General features: G+C 50.1%; 1 protein-coding gene across 5 annotated transcripts in view; it reads right to left on the bottom strand.

Moving 5' to 3' along the window:
• Positions 1–335: 335 nt before the first annotated feature.
• Otud7a (OTU deubiquitinase 7A) overlaps positions 336–24,818 on the bottom strand; it is a 293,689-nt gene continuing 269,206 nt past the window's right edge. For all 5 annotated transcript variants that reach the window (XM_063249840.1, XM_063249839.1, XM_063249843.1 and 2 more), the window contains 5 exons: positions 20,836–20,963; positions 18,865–19,014; positions 4,442–4,556; positions 4,212–4,296; positions 336–2,110 (listed from right to left, as the gene is read on the bottom strand). In XM_063249840.1, the coding sequence (XP_063105910.1) occupies positions 638–2,110; positions 4,212–4,296; positions 4,442–4,556; positions 18,865–19,014; positions 20,836–20,963 (1,951 nt within the window). In that variant the 3' untranslated portion in view covers positions 336–637. The remainder of the gene's footprint in view (positions 2,111–4,211; positions 4,297–4,441; positions 4,557–18,864; positions 19,015–20,835; positions 20,964–24,818) is intronic.

Below are 24,818 nucleotides of genomic sequence, written 5' to 3'. Positions count from 1 at the left end.
GTGCCCGTCTGCGGTCGCCCGCGGCGTGGATGGCAGTGTCAGTGTGGCTGAGCCGGAGGCTGGGCGCGGGGGTTCTGCTTAAGGAAATGGAGCCGAGGAGTGTTCTCCAAAGACCACAGGGACCCTTAGAGCATCAGCGGGCGCCAGGTACCTGCTCTCCGGAGACCCGGGCTGGAAAGCGGGTGGGGGCCCTGGAGAAGGCGCCACCCAGCTCCAGGCTGCGCGTCTCAACCCTGGGTGCCACCAAGCGCACGCAAGCGACCGCTCCCTGGAAGAGGTCGGTCGCTAGGTTAGTGAGAAAACAAGAACGGGGAAAAAGCACGTAAAAGACTCCCTTCTAAAAACAAAGGGCTGCGAATCTCTTTATTTCTCTTATAGAGGAACAAAAATACTCTTGCAATGGCTATTGAGTTTCCACAGGTACGAGGCAGATGCTAGGCTAGCACACCCATCCCAACAGTATGACTTGTTTCCTATCCGTCTACTACCTGAGTGGCGTCAGTGTAGGTTCAGGCACCATTAGGAACGTTTGACCAACACACACGGCACTGACAGAGGCGGCGCCGCCTTCCGGTGGACCAGGGCGTGTAAAAAAGACACCGACAGAATGAAAAGGACTCCCGGGCCGGGCAGGCGCTCAGGGCCGGGCCGCGCGCGCCTCGCGCCGCCGCCGCAGCTCCTCGCGGTAGCAGCACGAGCAGAAGTGCTCGGTCTCCGCGCGCCCGTAGAAGGCGCAGTTCTCGCGCACGCAGCGCCGCTGGGCCGGCCCGGGGCCGCCGCGGCCGCACTCACCGTTCGAGCGCGCGGCGGGCGCGTCGGCGTCGGCGAACTCCAGGCCGTCGCGCGCCGCGCCGAAGCCGTCGGGGTAGGTCTGCGACTTGTGCTCGGCCGCGCCCGCCGGCCCCGACACGCCGGGGAGGGCGCCCGGCACGGCGCGCGCCAGCGACTCCACCGTGTTCACCGTGCGCAGCGCGGCGGCGCGGGCCGGGCTGTAGCTCTGCGACGACAGCGAGCGGTTCTGCTGCGGGTAGGTGGCGCACGGCCGCAGGGCGCCCACCGCCGGCGCGCACGCCTCGTCCCGCGCGCCCGCCGCCTGCACGTGGATGACGCTCTGGCGCCCCGGCGGGCTGCGGCCGGGGCCCGGTCCGCTCGCCCCCGCGCGCCGCGCGCCCCCGCCGGGGCCCGGGGAGGCCGAGCCGCCCGCCGCCGCCCGCCCCGCCCGCGCTCCCGCCGCCGCCGCCGCCGCCGCCGCCCCGGGGCTCGGGCGCTCCTTGAGCTTGAGCACCAGCTGCGTGGGCTGCGTGGGCTGCGCGGCCTGCGGGCCCGGCGAAGCGCGCTCGGCGCCCGGCGCGCCCTCGGCCTCGGGTCTGCGCGGCGGCCGCTTGGCCGCGGAGGCGGCGGGCGCGGGCGCGGGCGCGGGCGCGGGGGCGGTGTCGCGGCGCCGCTGCTCCTGCTCGGCGCTGAAGCGCTCCTGCGCGCTCGTCAGGTAGTAGCCGATCATCTCCTCGTGGAACTGGTGCCGGTGGCTGGTGAGCAGCAGCCCGGCGAAGATGAACTTGCGCTCGCCCTGCATGGCGGCGCGCAGGATGTTGAGGCTCAGCTTGACGTCCGTGCTGTACTTCCAGGCGTCGCCCCGCGGCCCGCCGCTCTTCTCCGCCGGCGACGCGCCCGCCGCCTTGTCCGTGGGCGACGGCGTGGTCTTCTCCGACGGCGACGTGCTGGCCGACGCGCCCGACTCCTCCTTGCTGCCCTTGCGGGACTTGGCCTTCTTCTCCTTGCCGCGCTCCGCCGCCGCCTCGCCGTTCTTGCCGTTGGCGGAGTTGGAGCGGCCCATCTTGCCGTGCACCAGGCCGCCCAGCCCGCCCATGTTCTTCTTCAGCTTGATGCCCAGCGTCTTGCTGAAGCTGCCCAGCTTGTTGGCCACGGAGTCCGCGCGCGTTTTGTCCTTCTCCTTGCGCTGCTTGTCCTTCTCCTTGTCCTTGCCGTTTTTGCCGTTATTGCTGTTGGAATTGCTGCACACCGAGTCTCGGTCCGAGTCCAGAGAGTCGGCCAGAGACTGCACGTCCTCCCCCGCCGAGGCCGTTGGGGACTCTGGTTGTGCCAGGGGAGCCTGGGGTAGAGGATGGCGGGAAAGGCGTGATTAGAGGAGCGCTGTGCCCGCGTGGAGGCCAGGCCCTGCCCATGCTGCTGAGGCTGGGGTACGGCACTTCACTGTGCCATCTCGGTTACCTGTCTGGGCCCCAAGAACGGGATGAGAGTGCTTAAGGGAAAGAGTGGGCCCCCGGGCTGCTTTAGTAATAAAAAGACAGACCTGGAGGGAGGGCTTTGCAAAGGATCCCTGCAGGATCTCCTCTGCAGGTGCCATCTGGTGGGACCCTGGCTGCACCCACTTTCTCTCCCAACTCCCATGCCTGGTCGTCTAGAACTCAGAGTGGGAATGGGATCGGGCAGGTACAGTGACTCCTGAGCCCCTGAGCCCTGCACATTTTAGAAGAGGGTTAAACAGTGCCCTTAGAACGTCACTGGCTTTTGGAGCAAACACGTCCTGGATTCAGTGGTGGCAAGTCAATTTAGGGGAGCCTAGTGGGAATTATCTACCACCAAGTAAAGGTAGAAGTAGGAGAGAAAATGAGAAAGATTGAGAGAGGTTGTAAAATAGGCTGCACTCAGCAGAAACGATGTTGCGGGTTCTAGCAGAGGCTGCCAGTGCAGCCAGGTAAGGGGATACCAGAGAAGGAGCACCTCCCCGCAGGAGGGGTGACATCCACCAAAGCCAGTGAGAAGGTGGGAGGCCAGCTCAGGACAGCAGCGCCTCCTGCTGCAGTGCAGAGGGCTCTTCCGGAGAGGGGAGAGAGAGTTCTGACCCAGCACCCAGGGTCCAGCATGGTCCCTCAGGCTGGCAGCAGGGGACAGGAACTAACTCTTGTGGAATGGGCTTTCCTGGCCTCCAGGGGAGGAGCCTGGGGGCCCCTCACTTTTTATTTTCCACCATGTAGGTCCAAGAGGAAGGTGACTTTCTTGAGGCCTGGTCACTCAGAAGCAAGGGCCTCCCAGGCAGAAATGCCCCGGAAATGCCCTCTTTCCCCTTCCGGTGGGAGGGGTTTTGAAAGGTTACCGGGGCTGATTTGTCAGGGACCCTGGGGATGGAGCCAGGGAAAGGAGGGCCTTTGGTACTAGAAGCTGCCCTTGGGGGCTGGGTGTGGGAAGAGCACAGGGCCTGGCCAGAGTTGTCTGCTGAGAGAGCTCTGCATTTCACCTGGAGGCCACCAAGGCCTGGCAGAGGGCCCAGCTCTCATTGCAGGGCAAAGCTGTGCCCAGTGAGGAACTGTCCTGATTCCGGGTTTTGGACAGCTGTAGTCACACCTGAAACAGCACTCACAGCAACACTGGCATCCCCCAGGCTGTCCCTCGTGCCCTCAGTAACATAGGGTATTCGCAGCTGTCCAGGAGCCCTGTGTGGGTGACTGCTTACCATCCAGCAGGGGCAGAAGTAGGGGAGCACCGTGGGCAGTGCCCAGCGTGGTCCTGCTTGCTTTCCTCATGGCCTTTCTCTAACACTGCCTACGAGCCCCGCCTGCTGCCTACGTAAACTGATGTCTGGGGAGAAAGGATTATTTGCAAGCAAGCTTTACAAATCCTTTCCCTTGGAGTGCCTTACTGAGATTACAAAAACATCAATCAGTAAGATTCTTAGATGAATCTTTCTGAGCCTCTGCAAGCCAGGGCAGCCCACCCTGCCCCCGAGCTGTTAGCGCTTCTCCTCTCCTCATGCCCTGCCAGGTCTGCCCACTACCCACCAGCCCGCCTCCTCCCAGGACTCGCACTCTGGGTTCCCTGGCTTTTCCAAGGAGCCACACACGGTTTGTAATTAATTAACACTCCTGGGCAGCACATCTTGTCCTGATCTCAGCAGAGATAGGTTTCTGTTGTGACTTGCCTGTGGTTTGTTTTCTGAGTGGGTGTGTTTACCGCTCTCCTTCTGTAGAAAGTAAGGGGACAAAAATCTCCTAACCGGAAAGCATGCTCACACACATGCCTACACATGGGTGTGCATACACACCAGGGCCCAGGAGGTGTTCTGCGTCAGCAGGGTGGCCTTGGCAGTGTGTGGCTGGGGAAGGGGCCAGGCAGGGGAGGGAGCGTTTGGCAGAATGAATCCCCGTCAGGCTGCCCTGAGGCCACCGCCAGGGGCCCTGGTACATGGAGCTCACCCGGGTCTCTGAGGGAATCCGGATCCATGTCACATTCATGTAGCTGTGCAGGAGGTTCAGCTTGGCTTCCAGTGAGAGGATGAGGCTGCCGAGAGAGGAACACTAGGTGACACAGGCTGGAGTCAGCCCAGCCTGTCCTCCACCCGCAGGCAGCTGTCCCTGCTGGAGCGGAGCCCACCTAGCCCCTCCCCGAAGCCCTGCCGCAGCCCTCCCTGTGGGCAGGGTCTTACTGGGCCAGCCGGGCATTATCGTTGTCGTCCTTCCCCCACTCCCAGTCCTTCCCTGGGTCCACTGCAAAGTGCAGGGGCAGCAGTTTGTGCTCCGAATCCGTCAGGGGGATCACAGCTGGAAGAGAAGAGAGAGAGGTGGTGCCAGGCAGCCCACTTCCCAGCAGCTGGAAGGCTGAGAGTCCCAGCAACGCCCAGGGAGGACAGGAGGGGAGTTCCAAGGCCAGGTGTCCCTGTGACAAGTGAGCCCAGTGGAGGCTGGTACCAGCAGGCACTTGAAGGTGTCAAAATGACTAGTGTGAAACATTTTATATTTATCATGGACATGGCAGAGCGGTTGGAGGCATTAACCAGACTTTGTCTCTGGGTCTGTTAGATGGCAGGTATCCTTGGGGGTCAGGATGACAGAAAGTGACCCTGGCTTGTATTCCAAGGAAAGACCCAGGCAGGTGAGATGCACTGTACAGACACTGCTGGTGGCCTGCTCCTCACCTCTGTCTCATCCCAGAGAAAGGACAAACTGCAGATCGGGAGACAGACATTTGCTGACTGGTCATCCATGTGACAAGACCATCGGTACCTAGGATCCACGGACCCACCTGCTCACAGTGAGCTCATGGATACTGGACAGACAAACACTTCAAAATGTCAGGCCCACTTGAGCTCAGGAAAACCGCTAAGCAGCGGGCCAGAGGCACTAATGGTGGCAGCCTTCTGGGGGCACAGTGAGGGAGCCCCTTCGAGGTCCCACGTGGTAGGGACTGCAGGAGACGCAGAATTTCTCAGAGGGGTCGATACATCTCACAATGTTTTGAGTAAAGCGTGGGAAGTCAGAAGGGCTCGGCACAGGGGTGTCTCCAGGGGTCTTTGGGATCTGCTAGAAAGCTTGTGGGCGGCGGCAGGACCCAGTGAGCAGAATACCTGATGTTAAAACCCAACTCCTAAGGGCATGTTGGGGGTAATCAGCAGGAAGAAGTGGGGAGAAGGCGTTTGCAGTTTGCTCCCTTTAAGCGAGCAGCCCACTCCTCACGGGCTCCACTCCTGAGATCCCCACATAGCAGAGAAGCCCAGCCAAGGGCTGCTGACCACTTGCTTTGTTCCTTTGCTGAACCCTGAGTTCATGCCAGGGCGCCTTGGTGAGAACAATAAGGAAACACAAGCCCAGACCCAGTGGTTGCCTTTCTGCTCTAAGTCCCAACAATTGACTCGATGCTGCCCTCCAGTGTTGCTAAAGAGAAAAAATCACACTCTCTCCCTTCCCATTCGACTGCAACCAAGAAAGGGTTTGCTGACCAAAGCTCCATGGAGGGGTTTGTATACCCGGCTGGAGGTGGGACAGTGTAATGCTTGGTTTGAGAAGTCAGAGTCGGTTCACCCTGCCTCCGCCAAAGCCTGCTGGTTCTGCTTCCCAGGGCTGAACAGCAAACGGCAAGGCGGGTACCCCAGGGAGGGCGACGGGGCTGGAGAATGGAGCTCCTCCTTTGGTCAGTACCCATGACTGAAGGACCATGGCTCCATGAATCACTGCACAAACAGCGAGGGCTCTGCCGGTTTCCCGCCTGGGCCAGGGCGGCGAGGCTCTGCCTAGCTACGCTGCTGCAAGTGTGGTCCCTCTTGAGGCCCAGTCTCCTCACACAGTTGGCCAAGCTGAGAGCTGAGGAAAAGGGCCCAAGAATTACATTTCCATAAGCAGCTCCCTTGGCTCTTAAGACCAGACCATAGCGATTTGGGAGAATACTATTCTTGACAATAATCTGCTAAAAAAAAGTTCCTGTTGGCCCCACATTGGCTTTTTGGGCCTGGCTATCCTTCCCCTCCCCAGGGCAGGAACAGGAACCCAGCTGGGCCCACTGGCTGCCAGCAGGGTGATGTGGGAAGTGTGGTGCTGCAGTGGGAGCCAGGTGCCCTGCCCTTGTCTCCATCCGCCTCACCTGCAGAAGAGGGCGGCGCTAAGGAAGACAGAAGCAGGTTCCCACATCCCACAGTGGCTGCTGGCCACTCAGGGGCACTGTCTTTGCATGAGAACCTCACTTCTGTGATAAACCACTACGGTTTTGGTTTGTTTCAAAGAAACCAAGGTTTTGACAGCTCCGTACTGTGTGCCCTCGCATCCCTTACTGCAGGGCTCTGGGAAATTCCTACCATCCACAGCTCCCGCAGTGTGGACAGAATACATCTCAGGTGCTAGTGCCTGCCCCCCGGAAGGCTCCTGCTAACTCTCAGCCCACATCTTGGTGGGGTGAAGGCCAGGTCCTGAACACGGTTTAGGGACAAATTTGCTCACAACTCCAGATACCGTGGGTATAAAAGAAGGTCATTTGATCTCTGCAGAGGTAAGCTGTGATCTGCTTGAAGGCTGAGGCTTCAGAGTCCAGACAGCTACAAAATAGGCCTTTCTCAAGGGCAGCATAGTTGTGTGTGTGCTGCTTTCACTGTGCACAATGCAAATTCTTTTATGGAAGCCTGGGCTTATGCAGTGAGGGGCAGCTGCAAGACCAGTTGTTCTCTAGTGGCAAGTGTCAGCAATAACAATTGCCTTTGAAAATAAGCCTGAAAAGTGTTTGTTACTTTTGAAAGGGCTCTCTCTTATATTTTAGCTGGGAAACATACAAGCAGTATCTCAAACTAGTTGGGCATGTTTACTTATTTTCAAAAAAGAAGGTTTTCTTCTGCATGAGATGTAAAAGGCTGTCCCACTGTTACAATGATGAGTCTCAATTTGTCTTTTACTCATCAGAGAGGTGAAGACACAGGGGATCCAACTAACTCAGAATGTAAAGCGAGGCAGGTGCCTCCCAGGAGAGATGGGCATTAGCCTCAGAGGAGCTGACTCCAGGAGAACCTGGTAAGCAGAATTCATCTAAACTGGCTAAGCCAATGAAGGAGGTGTGCATGCTAGCAAAATACAGACCCTGGTAGGTGAAGATAAAAGAAATTCACATATGCGTACAGGTTTCTCTAACCTCTTGCTCAAAAGAAAAAAAAAGGCAACTCCAAGAAAATGTGCCCTATGAATTTTCTCTTTCTCTACCAGCAATGAAAGATGAAGGGCAGAGGGAAGGGCCACAAACACCAGCTGCATTCAGAGAATGTTTTCTCTTCTTCTCATTTAGAGTCTGTCTCAAGCGCACACCCAGGAGAAGGGTGACATCTCCAGCTCTCTGGATTAGACTGATTCTAGCCCCATCACTAAAAGCTAAGGAGAAATAAAGCCATTATTTCAAGGAATAAAATTGATTTACCTTAGTCTTTACTGCCCTATCAAAAAACTATGAGTTGGAAAAGACAACAGCAATAATAACAAAAAAAGAAAGCAAAAACAAAAATAAGAAAAAAAAAACAAACCAAGAAATACCCTCAACAGATGAACAGGAGACAAAGCAGTCAACACGGCAAGGTTTAAATGTGACACAAGTGTTGAAATCATCAGAGCAGGAATTTAACATCCTGATTGGTAAGTTAGAGGCCAACAGATGAAATGAATACTGTTCTGAATTAAAGTGTTGATTTCAGAGGAGAGAAAAAAATCTCTATGAAAGGATATAAGAGAAATGTTAGAAACGGAGAAAAGAGAAGAAAACAACAACAACAAAATAACACATGCAGAAGGGCTTGGAGTAGCTGATGAGTCGATTTTACAGAACTGAGGAAAGACTGGGTGGATATCAACATGGGCTGATTAAAATTACCCAAACTGAAATACAGAAGTAAAAAGGGGCTTGGAAAACAGAACAGAACCTTTAAAGGCTGTGGGCCAATAACAAACGGGCTAACATCTGAGTGAATGTAATGCAGAATTATTGAGAGAGAACAAGGCAGAAGAAATAGTTAAGAAAGTAATCATTGAGAAAGTTTCAAAATTCGACTGACACCACTATTGATCCAAGAAGCTCGGAGGCCATGAGGCAGGGACAATCACAATGAAACCATTTCTATGCATAGCAGCTTAAAAACTTCTGAAAACCAAAGACAAAAATAATATGTTGCTGGGTATGGTGGTACACACCTATAATCGCAGCATTCGGGAGGCTGAGACAGAAGGATTGCTGTTAAGTTCAAAGCCAGCCTTGGACTATATGGTGGGTTCAAGGCCAGTCTGGATTACAAATAGACCCTATCTAAAACAAACAAAGCAAAAAACAACAAAACACAAAACAGAAAATGTAGAAGATAACAGAGAAAATGACAGCATTATACCTAAGAATTACAGCAGAGTTTTTGTGATAAAATGTAAGGCAGAAGATGATGGCGTGGCATGTTAAAGAGCTGATCTACAGCTCTTTAAAAAAGTGCCAGTCTACAAATTTGTAACCAATAAATATATCCTGGAAACACAAAGGTGACTGTAAGGCTTTCTCAAACAAAAATGAGCTAAATGATTATCTGCAGACCTGCACTTGAAGAAAGGGTAAAGAAAAATTTTCAAGCAGAAGTATAGTTTCAGAAGCAACTTGGATTTACATAAGGGTGATTGGACAGGAATAAATGAACCTGAAAACAAACTTTATTTTTTGTAATTGAGACAGTGACAGTGAACCTTTTAGAGACAAGTGTCCAAATTACAATCCAAAACCCACTTATTGCAAAGTGCCAGGGCTGCAGTTAAACCTGAATACTGGGGTTTTACTTTAGAAAACAACACATAGGTTAACATCTTTTGTCTTAAAAGAAAAACATGTGCCATAAGTTTGCCATCACTGCTCTGAGATAACTTGCTTGTCTAAAGCAAAAGGAGTCCTGACATGTAATGTGTTCATAGTTGATAGAAAAGTAAAATATCTGATACTAATAGCACAAGGAATGGGGAGGATTGAAAATATATCATCTTAACATTTCTACTTAGTGCTGCAAGTATAAAATATTACTTGGAAATACATCTTTGGAGTAGGGGTGTGACTCAGTGTTAGAATATTTGCCTGCCACACACAAGGCACTGGATTAAACCCCCAGCACTGAAAAAAACCTCATGAGTGAAGATTCTTCTTTGTAAAACAGAGAAATCGGTCACAATTAAAACTAGAGATATAATAATAGTGCGTAAGGGGATACGTAGAAATGTTACAAAGCTCCAGTAACCCAAAACATGGCAACAGAGAAATAAAAGGAACAGAACAAACAGAAAATAGCAAGATAGTTAATTTTAACCCATCCCTGCTGTCCTATGATTAAATGCAAATAGTCAAAACTATCAATTAAAAGATAAAATGCTCGGATAAAAAAGGCACCATTCAAGTATATACTACGTATGAAAAGTCTATTTGGAAAACAAGGATGGGTTCTAAGATATTCACAAAAAGAGAGCAGGGAGAGCCATACTAACATCCAAAGTACGCTCCAGAACAAGGACCATCATCAAAGGAAGAGAACATTCTCTAAGGATAAAGGGCCCATTCTTCACACAGACACAACCTGTACGCACACACGCTTCGCAGCCCTGCGTAAGATGGCGTGAAGCAGACACAGCCGCCCTTCTTCATCTGCACTTGCCTCCCTGTGATAGTGTTTCATTGATAAATTAAGCACAGGAAGAGCTCAGCAACATAACTAGTGATACTTTTAGATCTGCTTATTCTGTTTTATTTTAGAACAATATAACTGATTACTGTAATAAAAGTTATGTGAACGTGGTTCCTCTGTTGACTTCTGGTGTTTTCAATTTAATGTGTTCAGGCCATGGTTAACCAGGTAACCGGAAAGCGAAACCAGGGATAAGGGGGCACTACAGTGCTAACAGAAACGAAAGGAAAAATAGACAATTATGACATTTGGAGACTTCACTGCTTTTTCTCCCAGTGATTGAAGTAACCTGTAAAGAAATAAGTGAGGGTAACAGAAGATTAAGCCACACTAGTAGAGAACTTGACTGATGATTACTTACAGATCCCAACTAAGGAATAGATGTTCTTATCATGCACAAGTGGATAATGAGATAAGATGTTCTTGGCCTAGCTTAGCAAATTTAAAAGAAGAGAAATCACAAAGTTTGTTCTCAGACTGTGACTGAATGAACCTATAAGCCGATAACAAATACTTGAAGAATCCTGCAATTTTTAAAATGGAACTTTTTAAAATGGAACATCTACAGACAGAGAGGTCAGAGGAAACTGCAAAGGAAATTTAAAAAACTGAACAACATGAAAATGGAAATATAACACATCAAAATATATGTGATGCAGCTATAAGAATGCGTGGAGAAGTTTTATACGATCAAAATGTTTATGTTCAATAAAGAGAAAGATCTCAACTTGGTGCAAATTTTCCACCTTAGTCAGAAAACGGCCCACAAATTACTTAAAGAAAAAAAGAAGGAAATAATAGCAACATAAGTAGAAATCAATAAAACTGAAAATAGAAAAACAGATAAAGATAATGAAACCAGAAGCCACTGGTTCTTGGGAGAGACCAGTAAAAAGAATGGTTATCCAAATTGATGCACCTGTGTCCAAATTTTATAGTGTTGGAAAAAAGTAGACTAGGGCTTTTCATCATTTTTAGCTACTGATCTTCTTGTTAGTCAACATAGGTTTTCATGTTCTAATTATGATTCACTCTATGTTTATAAATTCAACTATTATAGATTCATCTCAACTGCTTAAAAATAAAATTAAGAGGTCCCGTGGACATATCTCTTCCACAGTTTCTTCCATGGTAGCATCTTGCTAATTATATAGTTTAGTGTCACAAACAAGACATTAGCTTTGCTACACTCCAGATTGTATTTAGAAGGCTGTTTTATGTGCATGTACCACTGTGTGCAGTTAGTTCCAAGTAATTTTACCACAAGTACAAATGTAAATAATGACACAGGGCAGCTGCGTCCAGAGGTCTTTCCCTTCTGCTATATTTCCATAAACACATCTACCTCCCTCAACCACCCCCTCCCTGTAACCACTAACCTGTTATCACAACTTTATCACCTGGCAGTCTCAAGCGTGAAACCTGACTAGAATCATGTTTTGGGATTATTATATGTTTACTTTGCACAGTTCCCTCAGGACACATCCAACTTCCCATGAGCACCTCTGTGTTCCACAGAGCGGATGTGACACAGCTTGCTCAGCTGTTCAGGCCGAAGGGACTTCTGGGTTAGCACTAGTTTTCAGCTGTGATAGACAAAGCTACTATAAAAATTATCCTACAGGATTTTATATGAACACAGTGCTCTCCCCATATGGAATGTGGTTCTGAATGTGTGACCCTGTGGTGGGAGAAGGAACATGGCAGAATTCCACCGCTTTGGGCTGAGGATTCTGTGCCCTTGTGAGGCAGGCCTGGAGCACTCAGGGAAATGGTTACTTGTTGTTTCTGTGGGCCCAGAGCCCTGCCTACTAAGGTTGGCAAAATCTAGGAAAAATAAGACGAAGACAGGTAGCTGTGTTGGCTATAGCTTTCTGTTTATGAGTCATACGAAAGGAGAGCCCAGGCTGAAGGCAGCATGCTGGAACACAGAGGAGGTGGGGAACATGGGCTCACTTCTGATGGCCCTGGGGACACTCCCTACAAGCCCATATGAACTAGAGAGGCTGCACCTGATGAGGGGTGGTGTCCTGCACTCAGGGCTGGAGGTTGTCCCTGGAGGACCGGGTTGAGAGGCTATAAGTAGCACATGGAAACTACCTGGTACAAACTGGAAGATAAGCTCTTTGGCTTCACTGTTATGAACAGTAGATGCCCCACCTCGACCCACCCCAGCCACTGTAGTTTCTCAGTTGCCCAGGTATTAGCTCCTATTCCAGGACTAGTTGCTCCTGTCTCTTACAAATGATGCTCATTGTATAAACCAATCCCCAACTGACAAGCCATTCTGCTTCTGTACTTCCTGCTTGCTTAGTCCATATAAGCCCTAGACCACCAGAGTTCAGGATGTGCTATTCTGGGAATGATCCTGATCCATGCCTGTCAATATAAATAAACCTGCCTCCAAATCTGGGGTGTCATTTTGGAGTTTCTGCCTGCCATTGCAGTTAGTCTATGGAGTAGGTTTGTTATACAGTGAATAATTATATTCCCTCAGATTCATTTGTTGAAGCCTGATCTCTATTGGTATTAGGAGGGGGGCTTTTAGGAGGTTATTCTTAAGGAAGAAGCCCTTGTGAAGGGCTTTGTGCCTGTAACATAATGGTTCCCAGTGAGAAAGTGGCTGTTTGTAGACCTTGAAACCAGCCCCTACCAGACCCAAGATGTGGCAGCACCCTGACCTGACACTTTCAGACTCCAGAACCATAACAGCTTCATTGTTTATAAGCCACCCCATCTATGGCATTGTTACAGCAACTGAAACTGAGGACCCTAAAAAACATGCTGAACAGAACCGAGGGAACTGTGATAATGAGATGCTCAGGCAAAGGAGGGTTCAGCTCTTATGTCATCCCTGGTCCTGACCTCAGACCCAAAGTGGGTAGTGATGCCTTCTGCCCCTAGAGGGTGTCTTCAGTACAGGCGTCAGACGTGGCACTGTGGACGGTGACAACCACAGAGCAGCAGCCAGCAGTCATATCAGCGACTGAGGGGCTCACTTCTCACACCCAGGGTCACAAGCCCTGGCTGCTCCCTGCTTCCTCTGCTGGGGGCTCTGGTGGTCAGTGTGTTTTGTTCCAGCACTGTGGTGCTCAGGAGCCTGGTGCAGACTGAAGACAGACTGCAGTTCACATGGAGATCAAGGGCAGGGCTGGTTGAGGACTGGCTGAGGACTGGCTGGGGCGTGGGGGTTAGAAATGATGCATGTGCTCACAGGGTGGTGCTCTTTGTGTGATGTGAACACCTTGAGGAGACCTGGCAGGGGGAGCCAGGTGTCTGTGGCTGCTCTGGCTCAGGACTCAAGGGGAAGCCTGGCATCAGAACACATTCCTGTTGCCCATGAATCTGTTTTCACCTCTAGGATTTGGTCATTTCAAGAGTGATAGCTAAGGCTCTGAGCACCAGTAAAAGCCTCTCAGCTAGTTCTCACCATAAAATTGATGGCAGCTGGCATCCTCTGGGCCTGTGCTTGGGCTCCTGAGCCCATGGCCCTGAGAGGGATGCTTGAACCATAGGCAGCTATCTGGTGATCCCTATGTCTTGTGTGCATTTACTCAGCTCTGCTCTGCTCTCGACTCGGCAGCCTCTGCCAGCTGAAGACAGGGCTCCGAAGCCATTCATTCCTGCCCACAGCTCCTGGAACCTTCATTTGTGAGGTTAGAGCAACTGGGTCAAAGATGCCAGCCATGGGCAGCTGGGGTCCGAGCTAAGACTCTGAATGTTCCCACCCTGGTTCCTCTTCCTCATTGCATAGCAGGAAGCCTCAGCAAGCTGGGTCCTGAGGGCCCCTGTGCTCTGGAGCGCCCAAGAGGAGCAGTGGAGGAAGCGGGCTGGGAAGGCTGCCACAGATCCTCAGGGCTGGAGGAGCTGCGCTCTCCTCTCCATCCTGGCCCTGCCTTTCTGGACAGCTGGAGAGCTTGGAAATCAGCGGAAGAGAAGAGAGGCCAGTCACAGAGACAAGGAAGGCAGCTCCTATTGCTAAGGTGCTTTGTGGTTTCTAAAGCCTTTGCCACCACAGACTCACCTATGCTACCCATGATAGGTGGTGTCATATATTTTCTCCAGTTTTGTACCCAGGCAGGGATACAGTTGTGCTAGTTTGCTTACTGTTGGATAAAAAAGTGATTCTGAGGCAATAATCAATTTTAGATCTATATTAATGAAATCACATCATGAAACTAAGAGAAATACTTAACAATATAACATGGTAATAAAAATTTCTATTTAAAATTCTGCTTGTTATAAAGCACGGATTATCCATGTGCTGGAATATATGTTATAACCTGGGGCTGGGATGGAACTCAATGGCAGGGACCTTGCTAGCAGGTGTGAGCCCTGGATTTGATCACCAGCACCGTCAGAAACAAAAAGGGATTACAAAGCTCTCCCAGTCTACTGGACAGGTAACGTTTGCTTAGCTATGAGTTATGCATCAGATACAGATGCAAACTGCTTTCATGGCCTGCTGGGTAGAAGTATTCTTCATGCTTCCTCCCTGCCTCCTCCAGGATCATCTTTATAAAATGCTTACTTTCATAAAGCTTCTGTGTTGCTTTTAAGTGAGACAAGGTTGCAAGCATAAGATTTCAAGCATGAGATTATGTTCTTTGCATTCGATTCCCCTTCCTTCCTTCCTTCCTTTTCCTTTCTTTTTTTGTTTTTGCAAGCATCACCTTTTGGGTGTGTTGAGCCTGTTCCAACTCTGTTCCAGTAGCCAACGTTGGAGTCCCCTTCCGTAAGCCCCTGCCCTAGCTGGTGTGGAGCTGGCCCATCCTGCTTGTCATCTTAGCCTCTCCCCTCTATCTCTCACCAGTGGACTCATTAAGGCTTGGCAGTTCACCACTCTCTGGGCTTAATGAGCAGGGCCCCTGGGGAAGTATCAGGGACAAGTTTAGGGCTCCCTCCCCTTTCTGTGGCTCACAGGCTGTTTGCATTTAGAGGGAAAATCTACTTTAATAATTACCTTTATTGAATTTTTGAAGAAGAACAGAACTACATGCTGTCTTTCATGAAGCAAAGCATCCTGGGCCTGGCTTCCCCCCTGCTGGGGTCCCTGTGTCATCAGATGGGAGATGCTGTTTCATTCTAAGCAAGCTTTGACTTGGAGTCCCACATCATGAACCTCTGTTCTGGTGCCTGCCTGTTCCCCATCACTACACACTTTGACCAGGTCACTTGGCAGCCCACAAACCATTCCACCAAACTGTCCTAACAACACTCCATGCCAGTGACTCCTGGCTGGGGGCGGAGGGTATACAGGAGTAACCTAGAATTGCATGGGGGCAGACCACCCTGTGGCTCTGTGCACCCCTCCCTGCCTCTTTCAACACCCATCTGAGCCTGGTGCCAGTCGGTGCACACTGAGTGTACTTGCTGGAGATCTCAAGCACACAAGACAGGGCTGTGCTCAGCTCATTAGGAACTTTAGTGAGAATTAGCATTTTGGAAAATCCTGCCACCAACTAGTAAATGCCTTGAGGTGGCCGCAGTGGCAGCTCAGCACACGTGTCCCTTTGCCTGAGCACACAGCACTCAGACACAGGATGCCACACATACTGGCCAGGCTCTGGATGCTTCCCTGAAGATTTCAGTGTGGCTGCACTGACAATGTGAAACACAATTTCATGCTTCAGTCCCAGAACTGCATGGATGCACAAAAGCACATGAAGATAGGTCGCTGGGTCCTTGTGTTTGGATGACATCATAAAGGCTTGGTCTTAAAGTGGTGCTCCTGGGAGGACTACTGTGAGGTCCTAGGTCTTCAGTGGTGTCCTCTCCACGAGGAGTGGGACCCTGGCCCCTTCCCACTTTCTGCTCCCTGGCTCCTAATGTGAATGGGTGTGGTCAGCATGCATTCCCACTATGGTAACAGCCTTACCACAGGCCCAGATCAACAGGGACAATAAGCCAGACACTGGAACCTCTGAACTGTAAGTCTAAAACCCTTTTCTCTTTATGAGTTAACTGCCTCAAGGATGTCATTATATGATGGAAAGCTGACACAATCAGCTTCCTTTTATTTCCCCTAATGGTAGGGTAGTAAGCTGGCCTTATTACAAGTTAGGAAGCATTCCAAAGGGCATGCTACACAAATGCCCTGACCACAGGACCTGGGGCTCTGCCTTTGGTCTGTTGGGCCACCCAGATGGTCACCCCTTTCCCAGGGGGAGAGTTGTCAGAAGCAGCCACATTCCAAAGTCTGCTTTGAGCTTTGAACTACAACCCACAGATTATTATGTTTTAAAACAAGTCACTAAGAGGTTTGGGCCTAGGGGTCAGCATTTGGCAGTGTTAGGACCAGGGAGCCCACATACTGGGTAAGCTACTGATGGATCTGAGTGTCACCTTGGTTGGTCACAAAAATTTCAGGATGATTTCGGACATGATGACCAGATTTCCTGCTTTTGGAGTGGACCTCAGGCTCCTTATGTATGAAATACCCTCCTCTCCTCTCACAGTGCCTCCACTGGGAGGGGGACCCAGCCCTTGGCCTGGGCCCCAAGTACTAAGGATGCTCTGTCATCTCGTGAAAGCCACAGTAAGCCCCAAGGAGAGCTAAAGACCAGGAAGGAGATGCAGGCACTGTTGGGCAAAAAGTGGAGAGATACAGAAGGGTAAGTGTCTCCAGGCGGCAGTGAGGAGACACTTCTTCCTGTTCCAGAGGGGGAGGTCTGCCGAAGCACTGCAAGCTATTCTTGTTACCCTGGTGACAGCCCTTTTCTTTTCTGCCTTTCTGGGACCCACATCCACCACTGCACCCAGGCGTGAGCTCAGGGGTCACTATCCGCTGTGGAAAGGGGGCCAGGATGACCCCGCTTCTCTGTTTCAGATTCAACCTTGAAGACCCAAGACTCATTCCCTGACTCTAGCTGTGAGGCCAGGACTTGGCAGAAGGAGGCTGGTTTTGTTCTGCTCAGTCCCCTCCGCCCCATCCATCTGCAGGAATGGGTAGCATCTGGAAGCCCCAGGGAGGCAATTTGTCATTGTGTTCACTCTCTGTGCTACATGCTGCATTCTCAGAGCCAGGTCAGAACCAGGCACCTTGAGCTTCCTGCCCTGCAGCTGCCTGCAGAGTCACTTAGGGTTTGCTGGGACCACACCCAGTGGAGGAGAGCCTCAAGCTAGTCCCTGCTGCCTGTCCTTCAGTCTCCTGGGGGACTGATTCTCTGGTTTCCCCTCTCTATTCAGCTACTCAGTCAGCTCTGCCCTAACAAGAGATGACAGCAGCTGCTCACAATCGCCTGACTTTCACAGCAAAGGCACTGACTGCACCGCCTAACTCCAGCCCTGAAGGGGGGTCTCGCAGTCTGGTGGCGGTAACAGGGCCTGTGGGGCTGGCCTGGCAAGGGCAGCAGCATCACTGAATCGGCCACTTGCAGGAAACTCAGCTTTAGTGATCTGAAAGGAGACAGTGATTCCAAAGCCCACGCTGGAGCAAGAGTGGCGGGCTTCTCTGTAGTGAGTAGATACTTCGGGTTTTACAGGGCACACAGTCTCTGTGGCTGCTGCAGGACAAAAACAGCCACAGACAGAGCATCCATGAATGCTGTGGCTGTGCATTTAGCTTTCCTTGGGGCTTACTGTGGCTTTCACGAGATGACATGAATGCTCTTATAAAACCTGATTGACAAATTAGGTGGTGGGCCATAGTTAGCCAATCCACACTCCAGAGCGATTTTCTTTTAAAATTCTATCTAAGGCTAAATGTTTCTGCAGGAGGAATCTCCACACTGCAATCCAGCTATTCCACTGCTGGGTATTTTCCCAGAACTGAAGACATACTACAGCAATATATGTGCACCCATGTTTATGGCAGCTAGATCTTGGAAACTAGACACTGGAAAGAATCCAAATGCCCATCACCCGCAGAATGGATTAAAAAAAGATGGGTATTTTTATACAATGGAGTATTACTCAGCTACAAAGAAAGATAAACTTGAGGCTTTTATAGGTAAATGGATGCAACTTGAGACCATACTCAGAAGAAATAAATCAGGCTCATGTGTGTAAATATCATAGTCTTTCTGGTGTTTGAAAGAGTAAATAACATTCAAAATGTACAATGGTACTATGAAAATGAAAGGAGAAGAAAGTACTCGAAAGGAAAGAACAACGGATAGAAGAAAAAAAAGGGAAAAGCTTCTCTCTCTGTGTGTATATACAACAGATAAATATACTACTAATGTATTAGTTCATCAAAAAGAATAGTTTGTACTTTCACTGTTTGTTTGGGTCATTTTTTTTTATGCCTAAATCTTGTCATCTGAACAACTGCTTTGAAGATAACAATGTGCAATATATTAACAGGTGTTAATTTCCTGTAGTTCGGTTTTGAAATTCTATATCATCATTTTATTCTTCTGTTTTTAAAATTAAAAAATGTATCTGTATGAAATATATATAGTAAACAATAGTTACTGAGATATGATTTCAAAAACTCTGAAACAGGGAAACTATATTGCAAAAAACTAGAAGAAAGAACTTTCAATGTTTTCACTGTAAAATTATAAATGTTTGAGGAGATAGGTATGTTTTCCCTGATCTGAGCAATCCACAACGTATGCGTGTGTCAAAACATCGTATGGTGTCCCATAAATATGTACAGTTCTCATGTTTTTATGAATCAGTTAAAAATAAGCTTAATTTAAATAAAGAATGTACACATACACGTGAGAAGGAACAAATAGGAAGACCCTGTAAGTGTGGTGGAAATACTCATGTTAGCATTTCAAGTGAGACGCTGATTTTAAGAAGGATATTGTGAGTGAAGACGTGTGCACAGGCACAGCTGTGAGGACACCACTGCTGTGTGTGTGCATGGGTGTGTTTCAGAAGCCAGCTGCCCCAGCCCGCCCCTGTGCCTCTTCAGCCCGCCCAGCGCCAGGGCCCGTCTGCCAGAGGCAGTGTACCTTGTTCCCTTTGCTGGTCTCTCTGCTCCATGCTCACAAGGGCTGAAAAATGCGCTTGATCGTAGGCGAGGACCAGAGGCGAGCAGTGGCATCTGTTGGGAGGGACTTCCAAGGGCAGGTAGATGCCTCCGAAGGGGATGGGTGCAAAGGCTGTGGACACAAAGGGGATGAGGGAGAAACAGGAATGGAGTGGAGGGGCAGTGCTGAGGACCAGGGCCAGGTTTCCGTGATGACCTGCCCTGGGAGCCTGGGACTTCACAGGTGGTCAAGAGGCACACGGTTAGGAGTGACACAGTCACCCAGATGGTCAGCAGTGACCCGCTCTGGTGGCTGGCCCCAAGCCCATGTGTGTCTGGGTGTACAATTTCCTCTCTTGGGTATAAAATGTTAGCGCACAATACAATGTCTATGCTTCTGCAGAGCATGTTTAGTCTATTTTGAGAACCCCTCCTGTGGAATGGGGAGGAACCAACGGCCAGCTCCAGGACGGGCTGTACGTCACAGGAAGTGAGAAGCGTGGATGTCAAAGTTCCATGATGAGACACAGTCTTGTTTCCTAACTCAGATTAAGAAGGGAAGTCCAAACTCTTGCTGAGAGAGAACCAACCACCTCTGGAGATACCTGCCAGCATCTTCAGCAGCAGCATCTGTGTTCTGACCATAAACAATGCTGCCTCTGCTGTGCTCCTCTGAGCAGAAGGCAGGACAGTCGCCTTCGGCAACAGCTCTGATGATTTCCTGGTCCCCTTCATAACCCTGCTTCATCTGGTCAGTGCAGTTCTTCCCGCAGAGGACTCTTGCTAAGAGCAGAAGGGCCCAGCTGCAAGCCAGATGCAGGCAGAGGGGAAGGGAGCGTGGCCCTTGTTGCACCCAGTGCTGCCCTGGGAGCTGGCTCCTGGCTTGCACAGCAGCGTGAGCACATATCGGCCGTGCACTCAGAGCTGCAGCCCTCAGCAGGCCCAAGCGCCCGAGTGCCCAGGGAAGGAGGGGCACCAGGCAGCACGAACCATCATGGCCATGGTGGACGTTCTCTGGCAGGTGGATCCAGCATGCAGAGCTATAGCGTAACTGGTGGAATGCTCTAGAAAAGCTACTGCTTTCATTAGGGTGCAGGTCTAAATCCTAGTGGAGCAGGGACATGTCATTGGGAACGTGTGTCTGGCCTTCCTGTGGATGATGTCATCTTTAGAAGTGACAAAAAAGGACACATGGTGGTGAGAGGGGACAGACTCCTGATGATGGCAGTGGCTGGAGGTCAGGTGAGGCTGAGGAAAGCTGAGTGGGGGCAGGTGTTTGGGGGCCAGGGACAGCACTTTCTCCTGGTCCCCGTCCCCAACTCTTCCTCTTTCCTTCCTCATCAGAGAGGGTGGTCAGCACTGTGGGGCCCCCAGGGAACCCTCACTACTGCTCCTGGGCCTCTGGGAAGCCTCAGGCTGGAAGCGGACATGTGGTGGGTCACTCCCTGCTGCGCTGCACGTGGCCTCGCCAGGCTTCGGTTTCCCCATCCATAGCGTGAGGAGGCAGAGTCTGGCTTGGCCCAGGGGGAAGGGGGCTGCACCCTGTGGCCGGTGACAAGCAGCCCTGCCCTGTCCTTGCCTCTTTCTCTGAGAGTCCTGACTCTGCCACCACCCAGCCGAGGGACCTCATGCTTTGCCTTTTTTTTGTTTTGTTTTTTTCTTTTTTCCAACACATGTGTAGTCTGCAGGGAGGCAGGAGCAAACGGGACTTGCTAGGAAGTGCTGGGATAGCACTGCTGTCTCTGGAGTCCTCGGTCCAGATTTCTCATGACTTCCTGCTGTGGTGTGGAGGGAGGAGGACCAAGCGCAATCCCTGCCCCCACCAGGAGGAGTCTGCACAGAGGGATACGCAGGGGCCTTCCAAGAAAGAGCTGGGCCTTCACGGGATGCTGCCCGTCCTCTCAGCGGATGCCACACCTGCTGGGCCCTGATTAAATAGTCACTGATGTCTCACCTTCTCCTCCTGAGTCCCTCAGCATCGTGTCTGCCACAACGACGATGGGTCTTCTCAGGATATGGGCCAAGACAAAAACGTGGAACTCTTCCAGGCTCTCGTACACAGGGTCCTCGGAGTTGTCTACGCTAGGGAACGAGAGAGAGTCAGCGGTCACTGGACTAGACTGCGAGGGTGAGGGGTGATGACAAGGAGAGAGCTCTGGGTGGGGACTGGGCACCGCCTGTGCTGGATCCTGTTTCCAGGACCATTGAGGTCACCTCCTGCACCATGTGCCAACAACAAACACACAGGTCCCCACTCTATGCCAGCAGCCCGGGCTGGGCAGTCTCAGGAAAGGAGCTGGAGAGCACTCTTCAGTGAGGGTGGCCGCCCACTCTTCAGGGGCAGTCAGGGTGGTGCTGCAGATGAAGCAGTCTCCTGACAGGGGCATGGCTCTCTGGGATGTTTATCAAGGATGCCTCAGAGGCTGAAGCCTCCTCTTCTGTTCATTTCCACACATGCAGATGAGGCTGAAGCCTCCTGGGGCCTCCTGGGTGCCTGGGCACATCTGAGCCCTGGCTGGTGGGCTCCATTACTACCAAGATCTGAGAAGCCCTCTAGGAAATACTGGGTAGAAGAAGTCAGTCAGTAGGTGGCCTGGACTTCCTTCCTGAGAGCAGAGGCAGGAAGTAGCTTCTTGGACTCCTCCTGACCTGGGCAATAGCATCTATTTGATGCTCAGGGAAAAAGTGGGTTCTGAGCACTGCTGCCCCTTAAACGCTAAGATATCTGGGCACAGGACTGTGACCTGGGTGTCTCTAACAACAGGACCACTCTCAAAGGGAAAAGCATCTGGAGGAGACATTAGAACTCACTATGCAATGGACCTCAGCTAGACCCTCAGTGCCAGCCTGGGGCAGTGCCCAGCCTAAACTCAGGTGGCTCTGGGGTTGTTCTTGGGAATTCCCAGAGCTGGCTGAGGAAGGCCCTTGCAGACTGGAGCTGAGAGGGCCTGAGTCTGTGAATGTAGGCCTCTTTAAGAAGACAGTCAGCCCTCTGCATCCATGGGATCCTCATCCACGGGTTGAAAGCATGCTTATGTTTTTTTTTTTTTTTAAATTCTAGTAATTCTAGTAATTCCACAAAAGGAAAACGAATTTGCTATGTTCTAAGCACTACCCTGAATCACATGAGCAAAGACACTGTAGCCATAACTAGCATTCCATATGGGAAGTACTTTAGAGATGCTTTAAAGTGAGTGGGAGGAGACAGCGTTTTACAGCAAGGATGTGGATATGCTTGGATTTCGGTATTCACTAAGGCCTTAGAACTAATTCTGCAGATGCCAGCGGTCAGCTGCAGTGCGTGGTGTGGCCTGGGGGAAACAGCTCTCAGCCAGTTACCCAATTACTGACGGATCAAAGGCTGCAGATCCTAGGAAATGCATTGCAATCACCCAGGGAGTTTGGATATTACTGTGAGGCTCAACTCAAAGGGACTCTCCCAGCCCCCAACCTGTTTGCCAGCAGAGGCATTATTCTCAGCAGGGACCCAGCTCCGCATCAAGACTGTCCTCAGAAAACACAAGATGTCATAAAAGAGACAGGACAAGGAGTCTTGCAGGTCCCTGGACATCTGGACACACCGGAAAATTTATACTACGCCCTTAAGGACTTTACCCAGCAAGGTGCAAGGACACCAGAGAATTTAGATTACTTATGTTTATCAACATTTTCCTGCCTAACGTCCCTAGCTTTCTTTCAATCCCTATAAAAAAGCCCACTTCTCTTTGTTCCACACAGATGGCCTTTTTGCCCTCTGTCTGCCTGCATCCAGGCACAATAAATTCTACACTTTGTTGCCTTTACAAGGTGTAGAATTACACAGTCTGGGTGGTCCCTCACACCTTCTTACAGTTATTCATGACTATTCTAACTTGTTGTTATTCAAATTACTTTAATAGTTCAAAAAAATTTGGAGCGCACAGAAACTCACCGACAAGTTTCAAGGTAGTCTGAGAGAGTCCAGGATATGATCTATGGACAGGACATTCTTCTACCCGACAAGAACATACAACCATTACAGTCAGGAATTCATATGGCTGCCTCTGATCACCAGACCCCACACACTGTGATGTGCCTTTCAGAGTGAAGGTGTCCACTAAGGCTCACCATATCATCTTAGCAGTGGTGTTTCTTTAGTCTCCTTCAGCCTGGAATATGTTTTAGGATTTCTTTGGCTTTCACAACCTTGAAGATTATAATCCAGGCATTTGATAGACTGTCCTTTATCTGGGTTTCTGTATTTCGTTATGGTTAGATTAGAGTCCTGCTGAGTCCTGCTAAAAGTGGTCTATCAGGTTGGGCTGACCTGCATGTCGTCCCCTCACAGATGATGGGAACTTGGTCATGCTCTAGGGTCCTCTGCCTGGCCTCATCCCTGCGAAGCATTCATTTCCCCTTTGTAATTCACAAGCACTTTGTGAGGAGGAACTGTGAACACAGGCAGACACTGTGCTGCATTCCTTCCCAAATCTTCAATTATTTACTGGGATCACCATGAGTTTTTTATTTTAATCAGTGGGCTGCAATCCATTTGTGATATTTGATGTTCAAATACTCACTAATTTGGTCAGTGTGGCCTATTTCAGCTAGGTCTGTGTCCTTGTGACATCCTCTTTTCATTTTGTAAGACACTCTTTTGCTTCCTGGTATGAAGTGGCCAATGTTCATGCTCACACATACATCCGCATATTTCTCTCTCTCCCTCTCTCACATCAATCATAATCTGCCTCAAAATCTATATGAAACCACAAGTACACCAACATCTTCTATTTCAGTCTAAATTTACAAAGTTCATTATACTTAAAATTTCCTTCTCCAACAGAAGGAAACTTCATTTTTATTAATCACTTGTTTCTTATTGGATCAGTCTGCCTATATGGAAGCAATCTCTTCCAATCTCTGCTGTGAGAGATTCCACTCTGTGTAGGTTGTCCTGTAACTTTGGTCCTATATGCTTTCCCATCTGCCAGCTGCTGAGGTGTCCACCCTGCAATGCTCAAATGGCTTTGGCTTTTTTTTTTTTTTGAGATGGGATATCACTGTGTAGCCCAAATTGACCTTGAACTCCCAGAGATCTTCCAGCCTCTGCCTCCTGAGAGCTGGGATTATAGGCATGTGTTGCTACTCCCAGCCCTACCTAATGGCTTGAAGGTAAAAGTTCCGAGGGAGGGAGGGACACAGAATGTTTTAAACATGTATTGATTTAAATATGTCATCTGTCTGTGTCTGCAACCAACTGCAGAACAGAAATAGTCTTCCCCCTTGTTATCATTCACTAGACAACATAGTATAAACTATTTATACAGCTTTTATATTACCTTTGTTACTATAAGCAATCAGGATGTTTGAAAGGGTCTTGCATTATATGAGTGAGTTGACACCTGTGGTATACACACGTATGCCAGGTCTAAGCACAGTGCTCGGGGTGCATCTCCACACCCCCTGTGATTATCCTCCCAGCTACAGCGAGAGCCAAGAGTGTAAGTGTCTGGGGTGCAGCACCTCCAGAAGTTGCACATTCATCTCTGTCACACAGGAAGTGCTCACTAAGTGCCAGGCAAATAGATGACAGCAGAAGGTAACAAGAAGCACAAAGAAGAGAGAATATAGTGCTACAACTGGCGTATTAGGGAGAAAAACGTAGAGAGAAGTGGGGAGCACTGTTCCTTCTCTAATTACACAAAGGCAGAAGTCAGCAGGGGGAAGAGATGACGTGTCTGAGTCAGATATTAATGCTGAAAAGGAGGGAGACCTGGTGAAAGGGCTTCACTCCATCATTACATTCGGGCATCTGAATAACTATGTGGAAGGGCAAGGGTTAAGCGTTAGGCAGCAGGGGGCTTGCAAGACATTCTCCTTACACAAAATTGAAAGCATGGTCATTGGGTTTCAAGCTGAAAACACTGCAGACCTTCATTGAGCACTTACTATGTGCTG

Source organism: Cavia porcellus, unplaced genomic scaffold, assembly GCF_034190915.1.
Source record: "Cavia porcellus strain 051 isolate PalLab524CR breed Dunkin Hartley unplaced genomic scaffold, mCavPor4.1 scaffold_6, whole genome shotgun sequence".
In the NCBI taxonomy this organism is placed as follows: domain Eukaryota; kingdom Metazoa; phylum Chordata; class Mammalia; order Rodentia; family Caviidae; genus Cavia; species Cavia porcellus.
This window is presented reverse-complemented; position numbering and strand designations above follow the sequence as displayed.